General features: G+C 40.2%; 1 protein-coding gene across 1 annotated transcript in view; it reads left to right on the top strand.

The window, feature by feature from the left end:
- Nucleotides 1–14,737, top strand: part of NSD2 (nuclear receptor binding SET domain protein 2) — a 2,565,963-nt gene that overhangs the window by 2,472,013 nt on the left and 79,213 nt on the right. The window contains exon 22 of the mRNA XM_044062294.1: nt 874–980. Within this exon, the coding sequence (XP_043918229.1) occupies nt 874–980 (107 nt within the window). The remainder of the gene's footprint in view (nt 1–873; nt 981–14,737) is intronic.

Raw genomic sequence — 14,737 nt, 5'->3', positions numbered from 1 at the left:
AAGAACTTTAGCTAAATGGATCTCCAGTTGTATCTCCATCATTTACTCCTTGAAGGGACTGCAATTACCCCATCCACCAAAGGTCCACTCTACCAGATCAGTGCCTACTTTTTCAGCCTTTGCAGCTAGAACTTCTGTTGATGATGTGCTGCAGCAACCTGGTTCAAGTCATATACCTTTGTTTCTCGTTATAAACTCTGTATAGTTTCCAGAAAGAGCATTCTTTGGCGTTCAGGCTTATCCTTCCATAGGTGCAACCCAGGATAATTATGTAGCTGAGGGCTCTGACCCAGTGGTGAGGAAGAATGAAATGGAAAAATCAGATTTAGGAGTTATGTACTTACCATAGCTTGGTATCTGTGTTGTCCTATTTCATTCTCCCTTACACCCCACCCAACCCTCCACCTTCCAGGAAATCTAGATATATCTAGGAAAGTTTTGAACTCCATTTGAGAGTGGTGGTGGAGTTCATAGTTGTTATGGTCATACTTTTCTTTTCCCTTCCCTTGTTTCCGAGGCAGTAAACTCGATCTGAGGAGATAGAGGTCATTTTGGGAGTGGCTGTAGCTTGAGTAGTATCTGTCTTTTGGACTGGCCAGTTCAGATCCATTATCAGATCCAAGGACCCAGTGGTAAGAAGAATGAAATAGGACAACACAGATACTAAGTTATGGTAAGTACATAACTTTTAATTATGTACTGTAATAGTGAAACTTATTGTATGTGATCCTTTTGTACAAATTACATCACTGTGCTGCCTCTCAAAATTGGCTTCTCACAACAAAGCTATCCCATTTATCAAGTAAATAAAATTTAACATTACTAGGTCTTTCAGGAAAGCTTAGTCAAGTCTGTTGATTTCCTTTTCTGTAGGATCCGAGCTGACCTTTAATTACAATCTGGACTGCCTTGGCAATGAGAAAACTGCTTGCAGATGTGGTGCTCCAAACTGCAGTGGCTTCCTTGGAGACAGGCCTAAGGTACAGTTTTAAATCAAATTCCGAAATGTGTTTCTAATTTAGATTTAGAACAGTATGCTACATGCTGAGCAGTAATGCCCAAATATGTCATTTTGCAATACTCCACGTTATCTTTGCATTGTATTTCAGCGTAACAAACTGATCTAAACTCAGAACCCTCTTTGGTTTCTCTCTGGATCTGCAGTTGGAATTATCTTGCCTCTTCTGCCTTTTTTTAAAGCTCCTGCTGCCTTTTTTAAGCTTTAATATTTAGGAAAGTGTGCCCTGCAATTCAGTATCATGTTATGCATTATACTTTGTGATCACGTTGAAAGTTGGCATAATGGTTAAGGTGTTTACCTCACAAACACATGGTACAGGGTCTGACTCTCACCTTTGAGGGAAATTAGCTAGGCTTAAAATTTTTACCACTCATACATTTCAGATTTCTATCCTGACTTGACTTCGTAGAAAAATTCCTGCATTTGATGCTTAGGAGTTAAGCTGTCAAAAAGTGATTTTGTAGACACCCAAATATGTAGGCTTAGACTGGTGCCAGCCTTAACGTTATTTTCTGGGAGAGGAGCTTGATGTTGAGCATTTCTGTGAGTGTTTCAACCTGGTCTTGCAGAGACTGGAGGGGAGAAGCTCCTGAAGTACCTTAATTTTTGAAAAATAGCATTTGACAGTGACCATTGTAGAGATGCCAATGAAAATGGAGGATAGATATCATTCACACTGTCCTGAGGGTAAGTTTGTCCTAAAGATGGATTTTGGTCCCCACATATAGCATCCCTATGAGCTTTCACCTTTCTTTGCTCAGAAGGATTTGGATGGGGGCTACCTTGGCAACTACTTTGGGGAGGTGCTCTAGGCTGCAAGCACTGTCCAGCTGCTCCCCACATCAGAGAGAGAGAGGGGGGGTCCCTCAGGTTCACTAGCCATAACTTAATGGTTGAACTTAAGATCAAGGACTCTTCTCCCCTGGCTTCCTCCATGTCCAGCTGGGCTTGATGACTTAAAATGAAGCTAGTCATCTAGCCCCTTCCGTTATATGGGTTCTCCATTTAGGCCCAAGATTTCAGACCATTTGATGCCTGGTAACCTCTGTGTTTGCAGATGAGAGCACATCCCTCTTGAATCATGGCCTGGTACCAGCATTAAACCATTGTGCATGTGTGTCATTCCAGAGCAGCCATCCTTGACTGACCCTAGCTTGTTTTTCTGAAACCTGCGTACCTGCCTACTATATAGTCAACTCTGTATGTAATTGCTGTGTGTTTATGCTCAAATTCTGAGGTGGCATAGGAGAGGGGTTCCTTCCTGCATTTGGGGATTTCAGATTTCTAGTAGGTCATTGTATTTCTGTCTCATACAAAAGTAATGAAATCTGCACTCGCTCCAGCTGTCTCCACTGTATGGTCGTTTTGTTTTTCTAAGAGGCTAATAGGTTAAGCATTGAGGTAATTCTCCTTGGGCTACAAAAAAGGCAAATGCTGTTTCTGGGCGCTGGTGTGGATGCATGACATAAGCATCATAAAGTGGGCTTATGCTAGATCTCTTGGATTAACACAGGACCCACAGGCTGCAGCATTTTGCTACCTGCCAGAATCCAACGCTTTGTAAGGGGGTGACCAAGGTGTTCTTTTCTGCTGCACTGGGGCTTTTAAAACCCCTCTACTGTTTTTCTGTCCTGTCTAGTGGATTAGGTACTGGAAAAGCTTCCAGCCTTCATGAGCCTGAGGAGTAGCTGCTTATGACTGCATATTTGTGTTTCAAAGTAGGCTACAATGTGGCTTGCTTTAATTTTGATTCTGTAGCCAAATTTCCAGGCTGAGGTTCTTATTTTTGCAGGCTGGTGTGGCTGAAGCTACTGTTAAAAGAACAACTTAGAGGCAGGCCATTCTGGATGGACACCCCCGTCTGTGGAAAGGGGAGGGCACTGCTTTTTGGTGCCTTCACAGGAACTGATAACTTTTTGAAGAGGAAATAAGCTTTCTGTGCTTTTGCGAAACTGTATCAATTCGTAATTTCTAGTAACTGTCCCCACAGATACTGAAGCCATTTGCAGATTGTCTGTTAGTGCTGAGACCTTTCACCCCTACCCTGAAGTATCATTTGAATCACAGAGGGAGGACAGATCAGTGGCCCACTAGCTGCATTTGTGACTGTAGTGTTTAGCTGTCTGTGAAGTGGGTTTAGTGAAATGTTTCACAGAGCATGCTGCATCTTGGGGGGGGGGGGCACTAAAAACCTTCTGGGTTCTAGATGTTCATTGGTAACCACATCTTGGAGTTTTTAAGCTAGCCGCAGGAAGGATTATATTTGAAGACAAATCCATGACTGTAGTGCTTTTCAGACAGTTCTAGACTTTACTTTTTGGGACAATAAAGGCTGTCCCTCTTTCTGAATGATAGCAATATGTTATAATCATCCTCTGTTAAGAAGGGAATGGAGCATTTGAATCCCACCCTGGACTTCCATGGCTTCATTAATCATATCTAGTAGATCAGGTTTAAGATTGTGATTTTTAAGGGCTCATACTCTTGCTATTCTTGCCTGCTTGTATACACTCAGTGGACATAATGAATGACTCCCTATTGAACTACAAGACTGTAACTCCAAGTTCTGTAAAATGCAAAACGCAAGAAAAGTTCAGCAAATGGTGAAGGTTGCTATAACATTAAAACATTATTCAAAGATTGTTCTCTGCACCCCTGACATGGGGTGCTGCACCTCCCCACTCCTACTTAGGTTATGCCAACTCCAAGATTGCTGTACCTTTGAGAAGGGGGGTATATTGCAACGTACCACAACCTTGGATTTAATATGCATTCTCCTTATTCACATTTAGTCTCAACTCTAAGATCTTGATTACAGTCTTTAAAGTATAATCAGAGTGATGGTAGGCAAGGAAGCGAAGCAGAACGTAAAAATATCAAAAATCCAGTGACAAAGTCAATCCACGACTGTGAGTACTGAGCAGTAAAACTCTTTATTGGACAGACTAGCGCTTTCGCTATAAGTAGCTTCTTCAGGTCTATTACAAAAATAGTCAATCAAAGTCTCTCTATATATATGGTTACTACTAAGTTGAAAGTTCATTAAAACAAGCTCATTACATATTTAAAAGGGTAACATAAATTATATGTTAGCAAAAGCCTGAGCAAAAGACACATCAAATAGGCATATGTTTACATTTCACAAAAGACATAAATATATATTTAAAACATATAAAAAAATGTGTATAATGAGACATATATGTGAATATAATAATATATATGTAAAAAATATATATATAATATGTACAAAATCTATAAAGAACATCATTAAAACTGTATATATCCCTTCACTTATGTTTATCTGAATAATATTATAAATTATCAGAATTACATCAATGGTGATAGAGTAAGACCTATATAGGAACTTCTATGACTAATATAAATACATATATAGGATATGAAAAAACAGTACATAAAAATACTTAGATATCTCTAAAACACTCCAAATATTGGAAAACGTGAGATGGGATATATGGAACATCTTAAAAATAATGTATATAGTTGGTTAGATATATACGCTGAATATGTGTATACGTATAATGCATAAGACAAGATAGTTTATATGTATATGCTATTGTGGATGTTCTACTTAATCTTTCTACGTTTCCTTAACCGTGGTTTAATGGATGCTCTTTCATTTAGGCCTAACCCACAATCTGCTCTTAGGCGTATAATCCAATCACTTTCCTTGCTTTCAGTATGACTTCTGATATCTCCCCCTCTCATACTGATTGGTATAATTTCCAATACTCTGAAGCTAAAGGTATGTGACGTCTTATTATTCATGACATGTTTGGCTAAGGCATTAGTCGGTGACCCTTTTCTGATGTTATAAATGTGCTCTCTGATTCGGTCTCTAAACTTTCTATTAGTTTTGCCCACATAGAAACTCATACATACTTGACATACTGCAAGATATACTATGTTGCATGTCATGCAATTTGCTATAATGTCTGTCCTGAACATTTGTCCTGTATCAGGATGTATGAATGTATGATTGGTATCTATATACGAACAAAAATTACATTGACCACAAGGCATCGTATTGCCTCGGTTTACATTTACATGTGTCTCAGAGTAACAAAGCATCCTTTTTAAATTCTTTTTATTTCTGTATTGAAATTTCGGAGTGTCACCAACTATATTCCTAATCTCATCATCTGTCTGAAAAACAGTCCAAAATCTACTAATGATGTCCCTAACCATATAATGGTCTGATGTAAATGTAGTGGTAAACTTAACGGTGGATGTTGTATAACTTTTCTCTACCTGATTATTGGTAATTTCCTTAGGTCCAAAATATGGTGCCGCACTAGTAGACCTCAAGTCCAACAGATCTTGTAAATTTTTATTCACTTCATAAGTCCTGTACCCTCTCTCCAATAGTCTATCCTTTAGATGATCAAGTTCACTGATAAAGCCTTCCTCAGTGGGATTGAGTCTGGAGGCCCTTATGGCTTGTCCTCTGATAATGTTTTTAAAAACAAACGACGGATGCATGCTTGATCGCATTAGCAGAGAGTTACTATAACAATTCTTTCTAAATATGCCTGTGTTGATCAACCCATTGGGTAATCTCTCGATATATAAATCCAAGAACTCAGTCTTGTTCTCCGAGTAATTCAAAGTGAATCTAAGGAAACTAGTAAGATTATTCATAGTCCTTAAGAAGAGTTCTAGGTCATCTATTGCCCCCTGCCACAAAATAAAAACGTCATCAACAAAACGTCGAAAAAACAGGACATATTTCTTAAATAACTCTGTCTTAAATAATACATTCTCTTCCCATTGTGCCAAGAACATATTTGCGTAACTGTTGGCACACGGTGTACCCATCGCAACACCGTCTACCTGTCTATAAATAACATCATCAAAGATAAAGACATTGTTCTCTAAAACTAATTCTAGAAAATGTAATATTAGATCTATCTCAACAATACTATAATTACTATGTTTTTTCAAGTAGTCAGAAATATAGGTAATGCCAACGTCATTCGGTATGACGCAATGGTAATTAAAGCACCATTGATGCCCATCATGCATGGCCTTCCCAAAATTCATAAGAACAGAGAGGATCCTCCCATGCGCCCTATTGTATCAGGGCGTGGTTGGGTGACGGAGCACTTGTCAGTGTATATAGAGAAGAACCTCAGACCTGTCCTAAATGATAATAATTATGTATTGAGGGACTCTAAACAGTTTCTGCTTGATTTGTATGATTGTGTCAACTGCAATGCTGGATTAGATGGATGTATCTTTGTTACATTAGATATTCAATCATTATTCACCATCATACCGAATGACGTTGGCATTACCTATATTTCTGACTACTTGAAAAAACATAGTAATTATAGTATTGTTGAGATAGATCTAATATTACATTTTCTAGAATTAGTTTTAGAGAACAATATCTTTATCTTTGATGATGTTATTTATAGACAGGTAGACGGTGTTGCGATGGGTACACCGTGTGCCAACAGTTACGCAAATATGTTCTTGGCACAATGGGAAGAGAATGTATTATTTAAGACAGAGTTATTTAAGAAATATGTCCTGTTTTTTCGACGTTTTGTTGATGACGTTTTTATTTTGTGGCAGGGGGCAATAGATGACCTAGAACTCTTCTTAAGGACTATGAATAATCTTACTAGTTTCCTTAGATTCACTTTGAATTACTCTGAGAACAAGATTGAGTTCTTGGATTTATATATCGAGAGATTACCCAATGGGTTGATCAACACAGGCATATTTAGAAAGAATTGTTATAGTAACTCTCTGCTAATGCGATCAAGCATGCATCCGTCGTTTGTTTTTAAAAACATTATCAGAGGACAAGCCATAAGGGCCTCCAGACTCAATCCCACTGAGGAAGGCTTTATCAGTGAACTTGATAATCTAAAGGATAGACTATTGGAGAGAGGGTACAGGACCTATGAAGTGAATAAAAATTTACAAGATCTGTTGGACTTGAGGTCTACTAGTGCGGCACCATATTTTGGACCTAAGGAAATTACCAATAATCAGGTAGAGAAAAGTTATACAACATCCACCGTTAAGTTTACCACTACATTTACATCAGACCATTATATGGTTAGGGACATCATTAGTAGATTTGGACTGTTTTTCAGACAGATGATGAGATTAGGAATATAGTTGGTGACACTCCGAAATTTCAATACAGAAATAAAAAGAATTTAAAAAGGATGCTTTGTTACTCTAATGAGACACATGTAAATGTAAACCGAGGCAATACGATGCCTTGTGGTCAATGTAATTTTTGTTCGTATATAGATACCAATCATACATTCATACATCCTGATACAGGACAAATGTTCAGGACAGACATTATAGCAAATTGCATGACATGCAACATAGTATATCTTGCAGTATGTCAAGTATGTATGAGTTTCTATGTGGGCAAAACTAATAGAAAGTTTAGAGACCGAATCAGAGAGCACATTTATAACATCAGAAAAGGGTCACCGACTAATGCCTTAGCCAAACATGTCATGAATAATAACACGTCACATACCTTTAGCTTCAGAGTATTGGGAATTATACCAATCAGTATGAGAGGGGGAGATATCAGAAGTCATACTGAAAGCAAGGAAAGTGATTGGATTATACGCCTAAGAGCAGATTGTGGGTTAGGCCTAAATGAAAGAGCATCCATTAAACCACGGTTAAGGAAACGTAGAAAGATTAAGTAGAACATCCACAATAGCATATACATATAAACTATCTTGTCTTATGCATTATACGTATACACATATTCAGCGTATATATCTAACCAACTATATACATTATTTTTAAGATGTTCCATATATCCCATCTCACGTTTTCCAATATTTGGAGTGTTTTAGAGATATCTAAGTATTTTTATGTACTGTTTTTTTCATATCCTATATATGTATTTATATTAGTCATAGAAGTTCCTATATAGGTCTTACTCTATCACCATTGATGTAATTCTGATAATTTATAATATTATTCAGATAAACATAAGTGAAGGGATATATACAGTTTTAATGATGTTCTTTATAGATTTTGTACATATTATTATATATATATTTTTTATATATATATTATTATATTCACATATATGTCTCATTATACACATTTTTTTATATGTTTTAAATATATATTTATGTCTTTTGTGAAATGTAAACATATGCCTATTTGATGTGTCTTTTGCTCAGGCTTTTGCTAACATATAATTTATGCTACCCTTTTAAATATGTAATGAGCTTGTTTTAATGAACTTTCAACTTAGTAGTAACCATATATATAGAGAGACTTTGATTGACTATTTTTGTAATAGACCTGAAGAAGCTACTTATAGCGAAAGCGCTTGTCTGTCCAATAAAGAGTTTTACTGCTCAGTACTCACAGTCGTGGATTGACTTTGTCACTGGATTTTTGATATTTTTACGTTCTGCTTCGCTTCCTTGCCTACCATCACTCTGAATTTACTTCCTTATTTGTTTTGGCAAAGGAGCGTTTATCCATTAGGTGGCTATTCGTTTTTTCACTTTAAAGTATAATGTTAGATATGCAGATGTGCGCATCTTCCATTAAGTTAGTTTCTGGGTATTTCTGCTTAGCCTGTGTGAGTACCGCTTTAAATACAGAACGGTGATGTATGCTCTTCAGGTTGTTTCCAAGGTGTGCAGCCGTGTTGGTGGAGGCTTTGTAGGGGAAAATTACTTTTTACATGTTCCCCATTTGGTTGAGTGGCTCCTATTGGACTCATTCAAAGGACTCCTTGATAGCATCCCTAGAGTGTACTTTTCTGTGGTTGCCATCCCTGAAGTTCAGCTTAAACTAGAAGTATACTTTGATTCTCCTTCAGAAGACTGACATTTTCCCTTGCAACTAGTCGTGTTCCATTGTCTGTCATTCTTCTTCACAGAGAGGAGAACATGACATAAAGTCTTGGCAACCCAGTATAAGGATATGTCTCCCTCTTCTGGGTTTGGTAGCCATCCATTATGTTCCTGGTGCTTTTCACATGCCTGAAGATACAGATGTCTGACTCATGGGTCTTCATGTATGATTGCTGTCAGGCTGTGTAGTGGTGTACAGCCCTCATCAACTTGGTTGAGGGGTCTCCATTTCCTATAGCTGAACCTGCCACAGGTGCTGACAGCATTTACACTGGGGGCATGGAACTTGAGTTTTTCTATTGTTCAAGAAAAGTGCATCTAGAAAACGGGCTTCACATTGTGTATTAACTGGCTGGAGCTCCAAGCAGTCTCCTTCACCTTACAGGCTGTGAAGAGAAAGGTACTACTTATGTGGCCTATGCTTGTCTGATCTTGGCAGTCTGTTGAGATATGTAACTAGTCAAGGTGGTCATGCAATTACATTATGTAGAGAAGCACTGCAAAAATGGCAGTAGATCATAGACATAAAGGTATCAATGTTGTAGCAGTTCACACGCCAGTGGACATAAACATGCTGGCAGACTTCCTAATCCACTCCTCCAGTCCTCTGCTCGAGCTAAGGATTCAAGAGTTCTTCATAATAAGGATATTTTGAGAGTTGGGCATTTAGGTGGTGTGCTTGCTTGTTCTGTATGACAAGTTTCTCTCCTCTGTTTGCATTCCCAGCAGGGACTTGGCGCTGCCAGTAGACTTGATGTTCTTTGTGTTTCACTGTTGCAGTCATCACATTTGGGTTCTCTGCTTGCAGTAGCCCTCAGTCGGCCTGATTAACAAAGTCTTGGGTCCTGCGTCGGTTGCTGTCTCATCTTCCATGATGTCAGGTAGTTGGGGGTATAAAGCATGCAGCCGATGCCATTACATCAGTCTTTCTTGCCGTGCGGTGCCCGAAGCAGAAGCAGTTCGCATGTGTCGGTCGGCCGACTCCTGAAATTTTAATTTTCGAGTTTCAGAACCGAAGTCTTCAACTAAGCTAAGTACCTTGTTGGGGAAACTTTTTCTTGCTCTAAACCAATGTCAGTAAAAGTCTATTTGTATTTCTTGTGGAAAGCAAATAACTCAAAGATTTTCATTCGTACTGCATTCCTTGCGTAGGCCCTGACCACGACGTACCTAGTCAGTTTTGTGCCTCATTTAAACAACAAACTATTCATCATCAGTTTATTTACGCTTCTAAATATTTTGGTACTCTGTTCAATTATCCAGATATGGCTTTGGTAAGCCACCCGACTACCGACATTCCGAAAAAACGCAAAGATAAAGACAGAGACAGACCGTATAGGTCCAAAGCTGCCGACGACGCTTCTCTTAAGCTAGTCGCCAGTTCGCCGGTACTCAGTGAGGTGCTTTTGCAGCCCCATGATGCCCGCTACTTGAGATTCGCAAGCCTCTACTGAGACCCATTTGGAGTCCGGTATGCCGCAAGATGCTTCAACTGTGGAACCTGCGGATGTTCTTCGTGTTTCACTGTTGTAGTCATTACATTTGGGTAATCTGCTGGCAGGTTGCCCTCAGTCAGCCTGATTAACAGGTGGCAGAAGCAGTTTGCAAGTGCCGGTCAGCAGACTCCTGAAATTTTCGTTTTCGAGTTTCAGAACCGCAGTCTTAAACTAAAAGCTAAGTACCCCATTGGGGAAACGTTTTCTTGCTCCTTACCTATGTCAGTAAAAGTTAATAATTGTATTACTTGTGGGAAGCAAATAACTCATAAGGATTTTCATTTGTACTGTATACCTTGCCTAGGCCCTGACCACAGAATGCCTTGCTGTCGGTTTTGTGCTAAATTTAATCAACGCATGATTAAACGTCTGTATATTTTTGCTTGGTGGTGCTGCGGTAGCGTTGTCGCCTCACAGTTAAACGCTGTCCTGTTCGATTCTCAGCTAGAGCATCTTCCATGTGGAGACATGAGTGAATGGGCGTACCTTCGTTGTAGGTTATGCGTCAGGGCCAGCAACTCGGCACGTAAAAATCTACTGTCAATCATTAGCGGACCGGAGTTCCGCTGTGGTGACCCCTAACCGGGAAAAGCCAAAAGACACAACAACATATTTTTGCTTCTAAATATTTTGGCTCAAGATTTAATTATCCAGAATTGTCGGTTAGCAGTCTGACTACCAGAATACCTAAAAAACACAAAGAAAAAGACAGAGACCGACTGTCGAGGTCCAAAACCGACTATGCTTCTCCCAAGCCAGTCACTGGTTTGCCGTTACTCAGTGAGGCGCTTTCCCAACCCCTAAAACCCGCTACTTTTGATTCGCAGGCCTCTACTGAGAAACATTTGGAGTCCGGTATGCCACGCGATGCTTTAAGTATTGAACCCGCGGATGTCTCTACCTTAGATGAGTCCGGAGCCGCTGGGCAGGCACCGGCTTCTGTGGATGTTTTCAGGCCTAAACATTTGTATATTAAACAGACGCCATCTTCAAAACTAAGGCCAAAATCTACTTCTGTGTCTAAAAAAACAATGCTTTGGCCATGTGTACAGGCTCCAATGCCTAAAAAACAAATGCTCAAAATGGCTGAAGATTTAATTGCCTTGATCAGGGGTACCCATCCCCCTCCTGCTAAGAGACGTAGGCAAGGCACTGACTATGAATCTTCAGATCAAGTTTCTATATCCTCTGATTCTTTATCAGAACAGGATTTGATCTATACGTACTTATGAGGACTCTGATGCAGAGGATTCCATCCCTTCTGCCTCTCCCCTTGAGGATTTCTCTTTTGGCGAAACTTTACATACCTTAAGGGAACACTTCCACTGGAAAAGTCAGGATTTCTCTGAATCTAAAAAGAAACTTAGGGATTTTCTTCTCCTTCCTCAGCATAGGCCTCTGGCTATACCTCTTGTTCTAGACATTGTTGATGATGTTTTCTCAGAATCCAGTATGACTCCTGATTCCCTGCCTCTGGCTCCTAGTAAGGCAGACAGATACTACAGGGTTCCTGACTCCCACAAATTCCTTTTCAAAACCCCTACTGCTGACCCTGAAACCATTTCTCAGGGTCCCAAGGGCGTTAAGGCCTCTTCGGCCAAAAATCCTACCCCTTCTGACAGGGACTCCAGGGCGCTGGATAGATGGGGTAAGAAGGTTTACACGTCTGCATCCTTGGCAATCGGGGCTTTTAACTGTCAATTTCATATGATTAAATATCAACAGCATGTCATGAGTTTACTTAAACAGAAAGTTATGATCTCTGACTGTGTGAAAAATAGAGTTGCAGGATTTATTACATTCAGCTGAACAAGTTGGAAAGCATACTTTGCTATGTGGTTTTGATTCTTTGGAGGCCTCTTGCAGGTCTGCTGTTACTGGATCTGTGATAAGAAGGCATGCTTGACTCAAGGAGCAAAATCTGCCTGACCATGTTAAAGCAAAATTGTTGGATGCTCCTTTACAACAGGATAGTCTATTTGTTAATGAGGCTGAAGAAGTTTTAAAAAAAGATGGGAAGATAAAGCTAAATCTATGCAAACTGTGAAAGATTTCTTACAAGTGCAGCCACCCAGATTTAGCAGGCACTGGCCTACTAAGAACTGGTCCTTTCCAGTTCCCACGAGAGCCGCTCAAGTCAAACCAGGCATTCCAAAGGCTCCAGGTGTCAGTCACAAGGAACTTTTAGAACAAAACAATGGGGGTGCCTCCACTTCCAAAACTGGAAGCAACAAGATACCTCCCTATGGTAAACAGTCTCAATGACATGTTGATGTCCTCCACCCCATCTCATCTCTGTCTGTCTCGGGTATAAAAGCATCAGCCACGCTTTTCCCCCTTTCTTCTCTTCTTTGGCGTCAAGCAGGCAGAAGTTGTTCGCAAGTGCCGGTCGGTCGGAGAGAGATTACTTCTACGAATACTACTTGAAGAACAAATACTTAATAAAGATTTCACTCTTACTGTCTGCCTTGTTTAGGCCCCAGCCCACGACGTAGGCCCTGTTCCCCTGTGCTCTTCAACCCCCGCCGCGCGCCTTTTCGGAGTCGGTCGGAGAGTTTAGAACAGTTTTTCGTGTCGATTTTGCCGTACACGTCGCGGATCCTCTCCGCTCACCCAATCTTCCAAAAAGAAGAGAAAGAGACCGACACATGCGTCCGCGTTCCCGAAACCACGGTAAAAAGCAAACTGCTGAGTGTCCGGGTTTCGCCGAAAACAGAAAACTGATCAAAAGTACAGCTAAACCTATTAAATGCTTTCTTTGGCGGTCTACACTTCAGCTACTCTCTCAGCTAGAGCTTTAAACTGTCAGTTTCACATGATACAATACCAAGAGTTTATGCTTGATCAGTTAACTAAAAAGCTAAGTTGCTAGATGCTCCTATGGACAAGACAAGTTACGGTTCACTTCCACACTTTACCAGTCAAAATCCCACTAATTCCGACCTTGAGCTGTGGACCCTGGCACTCAGCTACAACATTCAGTTACAGGCAATGTACATCTTCAAGACCATCTCAAAGAAATGGGGAATGCCACAGATAGACCTCCAGAACAAAGAGTTAAAGACATTATTCATGATTTGAAGCACGCAGACCTTCCAAGAAGGAACTATGCTGGAAAATGGAAAAGGTTTGTCATTTGGTTTCAGCAGAATACAGCTTTGATCCACCTGTTTCTTCCACCAATAGAGAGAGAACTAATCTAACATTACATTTACAAGGTGGTATCCATAGTATCTTTAAACCAGGCAATCCACCTACCTACCCTTCTTTCCCAACCCACAAAACAGAGGATACAGACAGCTAGCTACTACTTGACAGAACAAAAAAATAGCAGAAAACTGACCAACTTTTTGTAGCCCCTGCAACAGGGAAGGGAAGGAAAAGCTGTTCCAAACAGACAATCTCCAAATGATTTGCCTCTATTCCAGATCCCGAGCAGGGTTTGCCACATCCTCCCCTAGTTGGCTATGGTATTCTACTACACCTTTTTATGACTGCAGATGCATCATCAGAAGGACATATACAGTTTTTGTACCGACCATAAATGTAGATGTCGAACTGGATAGCATCCTCTATCTATTTGAACATTGGCATCTATCCAAATTTTTAGCCTGCAAGAGGCTACTGGCATCTGGGGCAAAGAAACACTGGAGAAAAATGGCCGGCTGATAGGACAACCCCATGACTATGAGCCAGATGCTATCCAGTTCGGACATCTACATTTATGGTAGGTACAAAACTGTACTTTTCCACTACAATCACCAAGTACTTACCTTTCGGCCTCCCTTTTGGGGGGGGGGGACTGGCACTTCATGCATGAAACTGGCAACTGATTACCCAGGACAAATGGGTTTTAAATATAGTATCCCAGGGATACAGATTTCATTTCCACACGTTGCCAATCCCAAACAGATGACCAGATCTCCCTCCAAATCAGTGGGCAGAAGCCCAGAAACAAGTTATGTCCCTCATGAATATGGGGGCTATTCAGCCAGTACCAGAAGAGGAAAAGGGACAAGGTTTCTATTAAAGACTCTTCTTGGTACCCAGAAAAGACAAATCATGGCGTCCAATTCTGGACTTATCCATTCTAAGCACATTTCTGGACATTCCAAAATTCAAGATGCTGACTCTTCAACGGTTACTACCTATTTTAGGCAAAGATGCCCGCTTGGTAACTGTAGACTTAAGAGGTTTACCTGCATATCCCAATCGGGGAATCTTGCAGAAGATACCTCTGCTTCAAAGCAGGCTACTTGCATTACCAGTTCTCTGCACTGCATTTTGGCTTATCTACTGCGCCCAGGGTCTTTACAAAGTGCCTGGCACAAGTA

Source organism: Protopterus annectens, chromosome 2.part1 (genome assembly GCF_019279795.1).
Source record: "Protopterus annectens isolate FY-2018-M chromosome 2.part1, PAN1.0, whole genome shotgun sequence".
Taxonomy (NCBI): Eukaryota; Metazoa; Chordata; order Ceratodontiformes; family Protopteridae; genus Protopterus; species Protopterus annectens.
This window is presented reverse-complemented; position numbering and strand designations above follow the sequence as displayed.